Source organism: Triturus cristatus, chromosome 3_1, assembly GCF_964204655.1.
Source record: "Triturus cristatus chromosome 3_1, aTriCri1.1, whole genome shotgun sequence".
NCBI lineage: Eukaryota > Metazoa > Chordata > Amphibia > Caudata > Salamandridae > Triturus > Triturus cristatus.
Window position 1 is genome coordinate 778687166 of NC_140583.1, and position 14853 is coordinate 778702018.

Consider the following 14853-nt stretch of genomic DNA (forward strand, 5'->3'; position numbering starts at 1 on the left):
TGGCACCAACTGTCACCTCAGCACCTGGATGTGAGAAAGTGGCTCTGTATATACTGTTCCCTAATAGGTACAGGGTGTACAGAGTCCACAGTCCCCCAGAGGCTGATAGAGGTCAAAGTTAGGTATGACCTTACTCTCAAAAGTGGTAGCTTGGTCGAGCAGTAAGGCAGTACCAGAGGACAGTGTAAAGCATTTATTGTACACACTCAGTCAGCAAATGGTTTCACACACTCAATAACTGAACTCTAGGCCAATGGTTTATATATATAAAATATATGCTTGTTTTATTTTTAGAACCACAAAGGGGGTAAAAATATACTTTCTCAGAATGAGAGGTTGAATATAAATACTTTTGTCTTAAGCAATAAATTTGTGTAAACAGTCACAGTTGGTTGCAATAAACAATCCTATTTTCTAAACATAACAATGCATTGAGCTCAATGGTAAATTCAGGTTATTTGTAATAAATTACTTTTCAGATTACTTTTCGAATTCCAGGTCTGGCTCCTAGATCCAGCCTTGGGTCAGTATTCAGAATCAAGTGATGAAAGTCGACTTAATAACTGTAATGATTTTTAAATAATATTTAGCTATTTCAAAAGTTAGCACTTAGAAAATATTTCAAAGAAAACATTCAATGGATCTCTATGGCAAGAAATTCAAATTGCAGGTAGAGTACTTTATCGTTACTTTAGTAATCAAGGACTGGGTACCTAGACCCAGGACTGGGGTCCTTATCAAAAACAGGTAAGTAATTTAGTTTGCAGAAATGGTACGATTTTAAAAGAATATTTCAAATTTGCAAAAATAGACACTTAGAAGACATTTCACAGAAAAGCAGACAATGGTTTCCTATGGGAGAAAAATGAGTTAGAGGTAAGTATAGTTGTGAACACTTTTCAGGGTCAGGGCTGGGCACCAAGATCCAGCACTGGGAGCTCACCTAGGAGCAGGTGAGTAAATTCGTTTTTGTCACTTGGCTGATTTTTGGTGAATATTTGCAGTTTTGAAAAGTTCACACTTAGAAGATTTTTGAAGAAAAAGCCAGTCAATGTTACCCTATGAGGAAAATGAAGTTAGCGGTTTAAGGGTAAGTACTCGACTGGCAGAGTTAAAATTCCGGGCATGGACTCAGGGGTCCCCCAGTGTCAGGTAGGTACAGTTGGTTCACCCTCAGCGGTTTCAGGACGGCCGGGTGCAGAGAGAGTTAGGCCCAATGTTATCCTAGGAGGGATAGGGGGGCCTTGGTTGGTGGCTGCTGTCTGGCAAGCCACGCGGCTGTGGGAGCTGGGCTCCTGGTCACTTACTCAGGGCAAGTGGGGAAGTAGATTAGTGTAGAGAGTGCACTGCCAGGGCCACTCGGGCGGCTGGGTGCAGGGTGCTTTTGAGCCTTCGGGCGCTCAATGGAAATCAATGGGAATGTTCCGGTTTGGAAAAAGGCTGCAGGCTCGGGGACGAGGATGTTTCAGGTGCCACCACCACTTCGAGAGGTAAGTTGGGTAGTTGTAGGTTAGGTGGGTACCCCGGGATTGGGCACAGGGGGCCGCAGGGCGCCGGGTGCAGGGGTGCCTTTTGACGTTGGGAATCTTACCCTCTGGTTGATCGCGGTTGGGGTGGCACTCGGTTTTGAGGCTGCAGGCTTCTTCCGGGATGTCGAAGGGGGGTTCTTGGGTGCCGGACTCGGGGTCACAGTCGCCGTGGGGTCGTCCTCGGGGTCTTTGTCCACTCCGGCACTGGCCAGGCTTGGCTGGTGCAGAGTGTGTTGGGTCCGCGGTTCCGTTCTGCTGCCAGGGGTTAAAAATAGGTTTCTTGAGTAGAGCCTCTACTCATGGGAGTCCCAGGGGCTTAGAGCCAAAAGGTAGCCAGGTCCTCCGGGGTTGGTGAGGTTGCTGGCCACGAGAGATGCCGCGCTGGTGCAGGTTCGAGAGTCGACAGGCCGGTAGGGCTGGGGCCAAAGCAGTTGGTGTCTTCTCTTTTTAGCAGCTGCAGGGCAGGTCCTTGTTCTTCTTGCTCTTCTTGTAGTTTTCTATCTGGAATCTGAGGAAGGAAGGTTCAGGGTGCCCCTAAATACTAGATTTAGGGGCGTTACAGGTAGGTGAAGGCCAGGGACCAATGGGTCCTGGGGTGGGTACACCTCCTATCCTGCCTCTCTCCTGTGGGAGGGGGGCAGTAGCCTAATCCTGATAGGGTAGGGCCTCCCATCTTCAAGATGGCGAGAGCCCGGAGACGTGCTTCACCTCGCCTCCCCCAACTGAGGGGTGGGGTGGGCAGGCTGGCACATCCCCTGTCCTTGTATGGGGTTTCCGGCCAAGCTTCCCGCCAGAGTGGGGGGTTGCAGTGGCCTGGGGAAACTCCAAATGGCGGCCTGCCTTTGAAGCTTCCCTTTGCTCATCCTGGGGGAGGAGATTTCTCACCTCACCCAGGATGTGCATTGTTGCAGGCCCGGGAGAGCAGGGGCTCTCCCACCCAGGGGTCCAGCAACGTGTCTGCTGTGTGGCAGCCTGGGCAGCCTCAGAGCAGACGTGGATTGTAAGTTAGCTGTAAGGGGGCATCTCTAAGATGCCCTCTGGGGTGCTTAGTACATTAAATCCTACACTGGCAGTGTGGGTTCAATGTGCTGAGAAGTTTGATACCAAACTTCCCAGGCTTCAGTGTTGCCAATATGGTGCTGTGGAGCTCGTGTTTGACAAGCTCTCAGCACCATGTACTCTTAAATGACAGCACTGCACTTACAGTGCCCAGGAATGGACCCGGGTACTGTAGGGGCACAGGGCTCCTGCGCCCACACCATAGGCGTAATGCACCCAGCTAGAGGGGTGGCTGACATATGCCTTGGCAGTGTAGGTGATGGGCATGGTACACAGTGATGTGTGCCATGTCGACTCTTTGTTTTGTCCTGCACCCAGACACTCAGCCTGCAAGGGCAGTGTGTGTGTAAGGGTACAGGGCCTCTGAGGGTGGCACAATGAGTGCTGCAGCCCTTAGAGGCCTTCCCTGGCCACAAGGCCCTGGGTACCTAGGTTACCATTTACTAGGGGCTGACATGTGGCTAGGGTTTGCCAATTTGGAGTTTGTGTGGTTTAAGGAAGGAACATAGGCCCTGGGCACCTGATTGGCAGGAACCCAGGGTACACTCAATCGAAGTACATTCAGCAATTTAGCAAAAAGTGGGGGCATACCATGCAAGAAAGATGGCACTTTCTCACACTGGACCATGACTGCCATGAGAGATTCCAGAACCTTCTGGGCCCCTCTGGCAAGTCAGGCCCAAGGTGATAAATAGAGGTGACAGGAGGCGGCCATTTTAGAGTAGAGCTGAGCGGCTGGTTAGCCAGGAGTAAGGCACCTGAGTAGGGAGGTGGCTGCGCTGGTCAGGGATTGACAGGCCTTAGGGTCTGCACGGATTCCCCTCGCTAGTGACATCACCCCCAACCTGATGACCAGTCCCTGGGTGCCGCCAGTGACTAGAGACCCACATATTTGTGTGGCCTTGAGGAGGAGTGTACCCCTGACCTCGGGGGTCTGAGAGAGGGCCATTGCTGGGGGCTAGCGTCTTGACAGCTCCGCTGTCGCCTGGGATGGTCACTGTTACAGTTACTGGGAAAGATGTGTGTGCCCATGCCCTGAGGGTCCTGTCAGTTTCAGCCCTGGTGCGCGAGAGGATCGGCACCGTGTTACTTCCATCTCCCCTTCCTCCCCGAGTGCTGCCTTCAACCCCTGGCTGTCCCCCCGATTGCCCGGACAAGGGATTACCTGCTGGACTTCGGCCGTAGCTGCCTACAACGAGTGGCCTGAGGAGAGGGATCGGCCCCGGGTGTGTGGCGGCGGTAGCGCATCGCGACAGTGGTGCGGTGGAAACCCTCTGGCAGGAAGTGCAGGCGGGGCAGCCGTGAAGCCGCTGCCCGAGTCACATGTGTAGGGGCCGGAGCGCCACCCGCTGATTGTGCAAGAGCGGAGGCCGCGCCTCCACCAGACGCGCTGTTCCGGGTCTGGAGCCGCAGGAGTGGTGGGCTGGCCGACTACGTAGCCTCCCTGTCAGGTGACCGGAGGCGAGGAGGAGGTTCCGCCTCAGAGGAGGGGGGAGTGCTCTCCGACGACGAAGGACGGAGGTTCCCGTCAACTTAAGGAAGAGCCTAGTGAGGGGAAACCTGGTGGGAGGTGGCCCCGTGGAGGTGAATTTTGCATACCAAGTGCTATAAGAGGATTTCCCCTGTGATTTTCTCCCCCACCCCCCCTTACGACCCCCACGAGGGAGAATATCGCGCGACCTCGCGAGCTGCCAGCAAAGGACATCGGATGGACAGTAAGCAGGGAAATACAGCGCGGGGGAGAGTAACTGCGTGCTGGTGAACTTTGCCAAGGCTTAAAGAAGGGGAAGACCATCAACGCCTGTTATAGTTATGGGCAGTATAGCGCCCCCATGTGCGTGACGAGTGAGTGGAAAGGTAGGGCAAGCTCCAGTCACAGAAAGCGCTGAGGATTCGAGTGTCACGGGGGTGGTGTAGATTCAGCATACAAACTCCCAAATAGCTACCTGGAGGGAAGTAATCCCTGGGTTGTCAACGGTACTACCCATGTCCCGATAAGTGGTACTTGTTCAGGACAGCCAGATAACCCTACCTATTAGTTACAGATTACCCTGGGTTTAAAAAGGGGAGTGGTTATTGAGCAGGGTTAAAAGGGGGTTAGGCGTCCTTCCAGAGTCCAGGTGCTATGCATAACCCACATGGAGAGTGTTAATGATGTGCCAAGTTTGAAGTAATATTCCATGTAAAATGTTGTCAAGTAATACTTGGTAATGCTAATCTGAAATGTAACCGTGTGTTAAGTTTTAAAAACATTGGATAAAAAGTTTATCTTGAACTGTAAGGTCCGGTTTTGCCTCAAGAGATAGAGGAACGTTCAAATGAAAACGAAATGAAATGTTTCAGGTTGTAATGTCAAATTGAAAATCTGATTTTGATAAGAAAGAAAGGAGATAAAGTCTTTGAGTAATCCTGACACTTAATCGGTGTAGTGTCCTTGTTTTTGAGTGGTGCTGCGCTAGATTGTGAGCTGGGTAGGATGCAAGCATGAGAGGCCAAGTGGAGATGTAAGCCTGTTGACCTGAGCCAAGCTACCCCTAGGACATAGGTCCAACAGCATGGATCTGGAGTATCTCGCACCAGACTGGTGCAGCTCTCTCCAGCGGGCCTGATCCCGTTAGAACTCCTTCCTGAAGTTCTTCTTGCGGGTCCAAAGTGTCCCACACACAATTCAAGGGTCTGGAATCTCCAAGAGGGCCCTTGAAAGTGTGACTTCAATTCCTACAAACCACTTGGACAAAGACCTTACAAATCCACCGAGAGTACTCCAGACTGGAGATTCTTTGTGGTGATGGTCCAGGTGAGCTCTGTTAACCTGTAGCTTGCAGGGAGTCCACTCTTTAGTCCTTTTGAAGCAGGTTTGATCCACAGGGCTGTAGTTTCAGATGGTGCAAAAGGCATAGCCTTCAGAGTGCAGGATGGCTTCATCTGCATAGGTCTACTCACCTTACATCTGGGAATTCCTCCTTAATCCTCCCCCATCTGGCTGCAGGGCAGAGAGAGGTGCAAATGAAAACTGGTTTCTATAGCTTGTCTCCTCCCCTTGACGAGCATCATTTACTACCACTCTCACTGGCTCTGGCATTCCTATGCCCAGCAACCTCTCCTCCCAGAAAGGCTTCCTAACCACAGAGGTCATTTATCACCCCTTCAAAGCAGCCAGGCTCATCCACTTATCTCTGACCAATCAAGGCAGAACAAATAGAGGGCCCAGGGCATATAAAAACCTTTGTATGAGGATTCTCATTATTGGTACCTTATTGGAGGTCATGCCAATCACTGGGGTACCCTAATCCATAGTGTACCCTAGTGTATGTAGGTGTTTACACCGTATTCTACTTGTGTCTTCAGCATAGCACTGGCCCTGGTTAGGCAGAGCCCAGGGTTAGTCAGTCAGGTACCACCAGTGCCAGTCAGCAAAACGTTGGGGGGTGTCCAGGGAACAGGACAACTTTGCAACAGTGTGGGTTCATCAATACAGGAGGTTTGATATCAAACATCCCTATTTCCAGTAGGGTCATCATGTAGCTGGGTGAACATGTTTTCACAACTGCCCAGCACGTTTTAAAAACTGCTTCCCTGTTCACCTTTACGGGTAGCAATCGAACTGAGCCTGCACCGGGGCATATCTGTTCATGCAGGTATGCCCTCGCATGATATTAAGCACCATGCCTTAGGGCTGTAGGGGTGACATACAAATATGATCTGCAGTGGGGGGGGGGGGGGGGGGGGCATGGTGCACATGGATGGGGGAAGTTGCGTTTCCAATTTTGTCTGCACCAAGACACGTAGCCTGCAATGACAGTCTTGCATGTGCTTGGTGAGGGGTCCCTTAGGGTGGCACAATTCATGCTACAGCCCTCTGGAAAAGAGCTCTAGCACAGGGACCGTGGTTAGTAGGAACCCAGTGCACTGTGTCAAAATCATATAATTTGCCAGGTAAAAGGCTAGGGTTACCATGTCAAAAAGGGCACTTCCCTACATCCTCTTCCAGAAAATATCCACATTGCTTCAATTCCTCATCATGGGAGGATGGGATTAGTCTTGCTAGTAGACGCTTGAACAACCAAGCTTTCAGTTGAGGGGGACGGAGATAAAAATGCAGGTTCAACCGGGGAAGGGTGGTGGCACCGTGCAACTTGGCAGGAGACCAAAGCAAGGTTTTGCCCATGCCCCCCAACAAAGTATCCTTAAGGGTCTCATTAAACGGTAAGGAGGACTCCATAGATACCTGCCCACCTAAAGAACCTCCATGGTGGAGGTCAAGGACTTTAGCCAACTGCAGGTCTTCAAACCAATTCTCTTCAAAGGTGCCCAATCTTTTCACCCACATCAAAATTATCTTAATTCAGGTTGAACAGGCGTCAAGGGTTTACTGTTGAGGCAGAGTAAATGGAGCCTCAACAGCAGCCATAAGCAACATCGATAGATGTCAAACCAGCACAGACTTGACATTCGAGAGGACAATAGGGGCCTCGCCCCAGCTGTTTAAGCAAATGAGATCTCGAACCAGAGCAAACTTTCAACTAGGATCAGTCTCGTTAGGGAGCCTTCTGGTGTTCAGCGATGTAGAATTCACAGCCTCATATGATCTTCTGGTTCCTCAACGCACAGTCACTGCAGGCTTTAGTATTGCGGCTCAACACCTGGCACCACAGGCAAATTTCGTAGGGATGTTTCACAGACATTTGTTTGAGACTGTCCTTGCAGAACAAAATCTGTGGTTTTGAAGGTGACATGTCCCCTGCACTGTAAAACAGTATTTTAGATCAAGGCAAGTGTCATAACTAGACAAGAAGTCGCTCTGGATCTGCAGCTGGCAGTGTGGAAAGGATGGAACAGATGTCTGCGGGTGGGAGTGGCAGCTATGTAGTCTCCACACAATTTGTGGCTCGGGACAACGTCAGAGCCGAACTGCAGAGAGCCACCTATTGGCGTGCAGAGGACCTGCAGAAAAGTTTCCAGATCCAGACAGACAACTTGGAAATATTTAAAACTTGGAGAATCTGCAGCAAGAGGTCTAGCAGAAAGTATATTTGTTGCTTCACTGAATTAAAAAAAACACATACTCCCGTTAGAAGCCACCCACAACATAAAGAAATCCAAACTACTTGAAAACACTTCAAAACCGCACCAGGTATTTCCCCTACCTTTTTCCTCTCCAGCTTTGCTGTCAGCCAATTTCTGTCGCGTCACTCTAGAGATATGCTGCTCCAGCTCAGTAGATATAACACTGATAGCAATCTTCTTAGCATTCCTGGAACGAAGGGATCTCCGAGGGCTTTGACATTCCTAAAGAGCAAAAATAAATATGTATACAATTCCAAGCCAGTCATACTTTTCCTCCCCTGCTCCACCTGCCCCAGCTCTAGGCCTCTACCACCACACTGCACAAAGAACAAGAGCTTGCATTGAAATCAGTGCATAGTTCAGGCCAGGGCTGAAATAGTGCTTCACATGAGCATCCAACATTGCTGATATAAACAAGTCACAAAGCAGAGGGGCCCTGGAGTACAAATGAAAGTTATTCCATAGTTACCCTGGGAATGAGCACAGGCTTACAGAGTAGGAGACATTAGGCAGGGTCATGCATGCACACAGATAAGAACGCAAGAGGGAGGGAGAAGCATCCTGAGGCAGCTCCTTGCAGTAACAGAAAACACACAAACCATGTTCGATCAAGCAACAGGGTAAAATGGGTAGGCTCAAAGAAACTGGCTCCACGAAGGGTAAGAGCCGTATGTAACACAGTACTGCCACTGGTGGGAGATGCAACCAAAGATGCAATAGTTCATAGTACTTTATGGCTATGTTGCAGTAGGAAATACTAAGAAGGTATGGCTCCTGAGACCTCAAATGGAGTAGTGGAGTTAAGTGGGAGAGAGCAAGGTGGATTTGGTGGGAGGGCGTTGAACACTGTGGCCAAAAGCATTCCACAACAAAGGATCAGATGGCAAGAGTGGGCACAAAAATAAATAACAGCTTTAGGATAAGGCATCCAACTGCATTTAATTCTCAACTAGGCATTACCTCCTTTTCTTCAGCACTGGGGATAGGGATGAGCTCTGGCCTGCAAGGAATAACAAGTCATTACACCAAAGATGGAGCATTAAAACTACACCATAAGACTTCATGTAAGCAAAGGTTGGCCTCTGCTTATGGGTATTAAAGTCGAGAACGTTTAAACAATTAACCACTCCATTGTGGATCGAACAGAAGGTGCTCCTAGCAGAGATTTAAGCCCCACTGCCTTTCTAAAATGTTTTCACAACCCAGGATACTACCTACAACTACACCACTAAAACGGTTTTAAAGGCGCAGTTAATGGCACTACACACTGGTTCTCATTCACAAATTTTTAGCAAGTTTGTCTCAGGGCCTTAAATCATGCAATGGAACAAAATCATTCTCGACCACGAGATGGGCCATGTAACTGCACGTCGTCAGTCTGACTCAACAGGAGAAGAATCACATTTCTTCTTCACGGTAAAAAACTATTCGAGGCCATAGCCATTTTGAACACAACTTCCTCATAAAAAGGATAATGAGTTACAAGTGCACTGTAATTAATTTCACAATGTATGAACTTCATTAAACAAGCGCCCCCTTAGATTACCTGTGCCACATTGTTTCCTGTTCAAGTACTCATGTGCTGAGGTTTCATAGTAGCCTACAGGGTGTCTAGATTAAGAGCTATGAGAGTCAGTATGTTTCTAAATCTTTTAAAGCGTCTCCCCAAGCTTCTGATCAGGGACATCAATAACTTTACCTTGCTTTAATTGTGTCTTCATCCATACCTTCTGTGGAGCTTTGGTCTAAGGAGAAAACACAATCAGCGCAGTTAAAACAAAAACGCCAATTTTTATTTCCACACATCACTTTCAGATGGAAGGTGCCATTTTATGGGGCAAATTAAGATTGAAATGATTATGGTCAACACCCTCTGAAGACACAGTAAAAAGCTACTCCGAGCCAGAAGTCAACATTCAGTACTTTGAATATATTTCTTAATTATTGTCCTAGTTACTAACCACACCGGGTAATCCATGAGTACTGGAAACTCAAGGCACACCATTCTCAATCAACTAGACACAGGTAAACTCCACCCAGCCTCCACCTTCCTTCCTGCAGCATGCATGCAACAATCCAGCTACATCATTAGATGTTTACATGAAAAACCTACTCTGGTCAATTAAAAATGCCAAATAATGGGACCACATGAAACAGGGTTTTTCAGGAACACAGAAAATACAAAGTTACTTCAAGCAAATTCCAGGCTACTTGTAGCTCACCCCCCACAAACCGCAAAATCCTTTACTACAATTCAAGTGAAATGCTTGTTGACAAGATACAATGGCCTTTTAACAAAATAAGGAAAGCGAAAGGGAAAAACATGGAGAAGGAATGCTGTATAATCGTAACTTTGTATACACAATTGAGAAAAAACTTACAGCTGGATGCAGAGGATTCCCAGGCTTTCTTGGAAATGGACCTACGGATTGACTTGCGCATAGCCTCACGAGTCATGCTCTCCCTCTTGCTGGCTAGAGAGTACTTATTCATCAAGGAGTGACTTCTTGAATGCCTGCCCACCAAACTACGACGCACAGACCTGCGGTCCGACTTGGAACCAGTAGGAGTTGATTTGCTAACAGAGATGCGTGAAACTTCAGTAGCAGGTACTCTGGTGCCCTCCTCAGTATCAGCAGACAGGTTTATCGGATGTACGTCCATTTCTTCCATCTCATGAGACTGAGCCGAGATTTCCATACATGGAGCAGCATTCTCCTCCAGATTTGCAGAAGTGTCCATGTGCACAATATCCTCATTCATCCCAGCTTCTTTTGGAGTGGACGCTGCAATCTTTACCTTGGTTGCACTGCGGCATTTGCCTTCTGGAGTCTTATGGGCTTCCGAAACAGCAGAAGGTTGTACATTTGTAGGAGAAAGGTTTTCTTTAGAGGAAAATCTGACCTCCTCTTTAATTGTGGTCATCGTTTCAACTGCATCTTCTGCACTTTTCCGATCTTTAGTGCTGATCTTGACACATGGCAGGCTTCCAAAGAAGGGCTGCATGACAGGCTGTTCAGATACTTTCCTAGAGTCACTATCTGGATTGGAACAAACAACCTTTTGAGCCGGTGCCCCACCATCTGGATTGGTACAAACAGCCCTTTGGGCCTGTGCCCGTGTCTGGCGTGTAACTCTCTGTGGCTCTGGTGCCAATGTCTCTTCTTCCACTGCCTCAGTGTTTTGGAGCTTCATTGAGAGTCGTCTGATTGAGGAGCGCCAGTTATTACTTCGCCTAGATAACCTAAAACAGAAGTATATAAACAGTTTTTAAAGGGGATTACATTTTTTTTATTACAAAATAAACACAACGCTACCAAACGTGAGTGCACACAACACAAGCCTTTTCTCCTCAAGTCTACAGACTTTTAAGAGCCAGAGATCACTGCAGTATGCAGACTTTCTGGTCGTCCAATTACATGAAACTTATCCATGCTCAGAAAGCAACTATAGATGGAAACGTGCATGTACATTCCAATTTGTAATTTATCCCCCTCCCCCTTTCTGTAGCCTGGTGCTTTCCTGTTTTCAATCAATATTCACTGTAATATGCCAGAATTCCCACAAGATTCCTAGTAAGCAGCGGCACAAACCTACTGATCATAAAAAGGTAACAGGTCATGCCTCGGACCATGTATAGAGTTAAATTCTTTTGTATGTAGAATAATATTTTGATTGGTCAAGGTGGTCCTCTTTTCCTTGTTTCCATGGCCAGACTAACAATTTCCACATTCTCCTCTTTGTATATCCAACCACGTTATTTGTAACTGAGGATTCAACACCAGCTTTCCCTCAAAGACACTTCGGTTCAAATCCCTCTGAGGACTCAATTAAGCTTTCAGTCACCTGTTGCACGAGCTTTCCTGTTGCAACTATGTAGGCTTGCTTTTCAGCTTTTGTTGATTTTTAAATTAAACACAGAACATTAGTCATATCTACTGATTTTTAAGTATGAAGAATAAAAACGGGTGGGCTGAGTTTCAATGGTGATCGCTGTTCTTTAAAGCCAACAAGATGGCTAAAGAGCTAATGTTTTTCATTAGAGAGGCCCACTGGGCATTGCAGCACCCCGCCCGTAGAGGAGCATGGCCCATAATGAAGCATGCCACTTCGGTAGGTGGGGGCTTGTGCATCCTACAAGGGATAAACCTTGCGTCTGATCTTTTGAATGAGTATCAGTTAAGTGTTGGACAGGCCAATTTTCCCTTCACACCCCTTTAATATAGTTTTGGACTGGAGCTTGAAAGACAGGTGGTGGTCTTTGTGCAGCAAAGCTCTTTGAGGTGAGAACAAAACGTGGTCCAGCACTTCAGGGAAGCCACAGACCTGCTACCTCACCACCCCCCTCATCATTCAAAGAAATCTGCAAATGAGGAACAAGAACTCTCAATGACACTTATTAACTCAACAACCATGCCTATTTTTCAGGTGGCCATGGTGCAGGCAACGTGCAGGAAAGGGCAAATCCACTGTAGGGTAGAGATACATGGTGCATTGCTGGTAGCTTACTGGAGGAAGGATCAGCTACTCATTTCAAACTGAAGGCCAACACCATTCCCCACCACTCAGTCCCAGCAAGATAGAGAAAAACTCATCCAACCTCCGCCTAGTTGAGTCCTCTTCTGGAACCCCGGACGGCCTTGCTTTCTTCCGTCTTCTCTTCTGAGAAGGGGTTTTTGGCATCAGCTCTGGTTCGGCATTGAAGTCACTGTGTAGAGAGAAAAAAAAGCAGTTTGTTTTTCTGTCATCTCAAAAGTGAGGCCAGTGAAAGAATATGGCAGCAACAGTTCACTTCAACAATTTAAGGTTGAGGAAGATCCATCAACTAGGGTAAGGGGGATTGTCACCCACCCAAAAACAATACACTATATAGGTATATCAGAATATAGAGAGCTAAAGAGAGGAAAATGTGAGGGACTCACCTGCTGAACATTCGACGAGCTTCTTCCTCTATCTCTCTCAGCCATACCATATGCTTGTTTTCTATATTCAGAGAGAACTCTTCGTATTTGCGTTCAAAAACTTCTAGCATTTGGGCAGCACCCATCATGTCAGCCATGATTCAACCTGGAACCAATAAAGCAGAGGCATTAGTGTGGGCATCCAGCAAACATACAGTCAGTACACCTGGTAGCACTCTGCCATATACAACACTGCAGCATTCATTGTTCACCACTTTTAGGTAGGGCATCGAAAGCACCAGAATGAGCGCACCATACTGCTGGTTGGAAGTGAAGCAAGAAGATAAGATGGGAAGGTGAAACGGGAAAAGTGGACTGACAACTGAGTTTCAAAGAATAGAAGCTGAGGCACTGGCAAAAACTAAGTGGACCAAAAATCTATTTAAAAAAAAAATTAAGAGTACTCCAAGCATTTCTAGCTAGGAGGCAAAAGGGTACTGCTATCCCACCATTTCCTTAAAATATTAAGCTGTAGTGGCCCTTGGGACCACTACAGCTGTTGGGACCAAGGGCCACTACAGCTTAATATTTTAAGGAAATGGTGGGATAGCAGTACCCTTTTGCCTCCTAGCTAGAAATGCTTGGAGTACTCTTAATTTTTTTTTTAAATAATAGATTTTTGGTCCACTTAGTTTTTGCCAGTGCCTCAGCTTCTATTCTTTGAAACTCAGTTGTCAGTCCACTGAGGGCGACAAGCGGATTGCTGGTGGGTTGGGGAAAAGTCTGAGGAATAAATAAAGATGCCTTTAAATTGTGCGTTTATCTCATCACATTAAACTACTGAAGTCAAATGTCAGGATCGGTCTTCTGACAAATAACTTTAACATGGATTTGGGGTTTACTTTCATCTCTGACTGCAAAGTTAGAGTAATTTTTAAAGAGATTTATGTGACAATCGTTTAGAGTAAAGGGCGTGTGGAAGAGAAGGATCAGATTTCTTTTCTGAAGGACAAAACAAAACGTAAATACAACTGTAAAAGAACAGTATGCATTCAACAAAGCAAAAATAAAAAACATTCTCTCCCACTAGGTGGTTATACAGTGCACAGAGACCAGGGGTTCCCCAAAAGTGTATAGGGCTCGGTGTAAAACCCAAAGTGCTCTATTAGTGGTATTGTTAGGCTCAACACAGGAGTAGTGCAAGGCATTTATTGCACAACACTGATCAATAATGGACACACAACACATGGTGATCTAGACCAATTTTTAAAAAATAAGCCTGGTTTGTATTTTAAGACCAAGATCTTTGTAATAAGTTACGTTGTCAAAAAAAAAAAAACCACACACACTTTTTACTTTGAAAAATCCACACGTATAAACTTTTCAGCACAGTTAATATTATCTTACAGGGAAAACAATATTGTGGTTAAACAGGTAAGTAATGCACTTCCGATCCCAGTCTTCAGATCCAAGTCAGCACGGGGCAAGAGTCAGGTGTTCACCAAAACTGCACCACCAGCAGCAGAGGGGCAGCTGGGTGCAGTGATCAATGCTTTTCATTCGAGGCTGTGGGTGCCTAAAGACACATTTCTTGCAGGGAGGTAAATCGGTTGCAGGGGGCCCAAACTTTTGGGGTTAGCACCAGAATGGCGGGGGGGTTCAATGCTTTTCTATGGATATTCTTCTTTTGGAAAACAGGCTACAGGCGTTGCACCGGAGGTTGCAGGAGGGAGACCAATGACCGCTGAGGTAAGTAGAGGTGCAATGTGCCATAGGGGTACCATTGGTTCAGCTCACCAAGGCCCTGGGCCTTTGGGTGCAGGGGTGCCTTGACAGTCTTCCTACTGAAGCCGGTCGTGGCGAGCCTCTTGATTCCACTGTAGGCGCCGCTGTGGAGATCAGGCAAGGCCAATCAACGCTGGACACAAGGTCTGGATCGCAGGAGAGACTTCCCTGCACATTTAAGCCGTTTAGACACAGGCCGTGGGAGTCTGGTGCAGAGTGGGCAGGCATCGCGATTCCAGCTGGATCCGGAGCCCTTGGTGTCAGTTTCTTCTGCAAATGTTTGCTATCCATGGGAGATTGGAGTCTTTCCCAAAGGCATCAGTCCTCCCAGGGGTTTCAGAGGTTACTGGCTGCAAGACAGGTCGCAAGTTCGTAGAAGCTGGCGACAGGCTGGTAGGGCTGGGGCCAAGGGAGTACTCTTCTTTATTATTATTATTAGGAGCTTATAAAGCGCATTTATACCCGAGGGTGTCCTGGCGCTGACAAACTGAGCATCCCTGGAGAGCGAGTGT

General features: G+C 47.4%; 1 protein-coding gene across 4 annotated transcripts in view; it reads right to left on the bottom strand.

The window, feature by feature from the left end:
* The window catches only part of INCENP (inner centromere protein), a 175679-nt gene that overhangs the window by 145086 nt on the left and 15740 nt on the right, over positions 1 to 14853 (bottom strand). For all 4 annotated transcript variants that reach the window (XM_085644974.1, XM_085644973.1, XM_085644972.1 and 1 more), the window contains exons 2-7: positions 12578 to 12722; positions 12256 to 12363; positions 10037 to 10899; positions 9355 to 9400; positions 8616 to 8655; positions 7736 to 7877 (exon numbers count right to left, since the gene is read on the bottom strand). In XM_085644974.1, coding sequence (XP_085501100.1) covers positions 7736 to 7877; positions 8616 to 8655; positions 9355 to 9400; positions 10037 to 10899; positions 12256 to 12363; positions 12578 to 12714 — 1336 coding nt within the window. In that variant the 5' untranslated portion in view covers positions 12715 to 12722. The remainder of the gene's footprint in view (positions 1 to 7735; positions 7878 to 8615; positions 8656 to 9354; positions 9401 to 10036; positions 10900 to 12255; positions 12364 to 12577; positions 12723 to 14853) is intronic.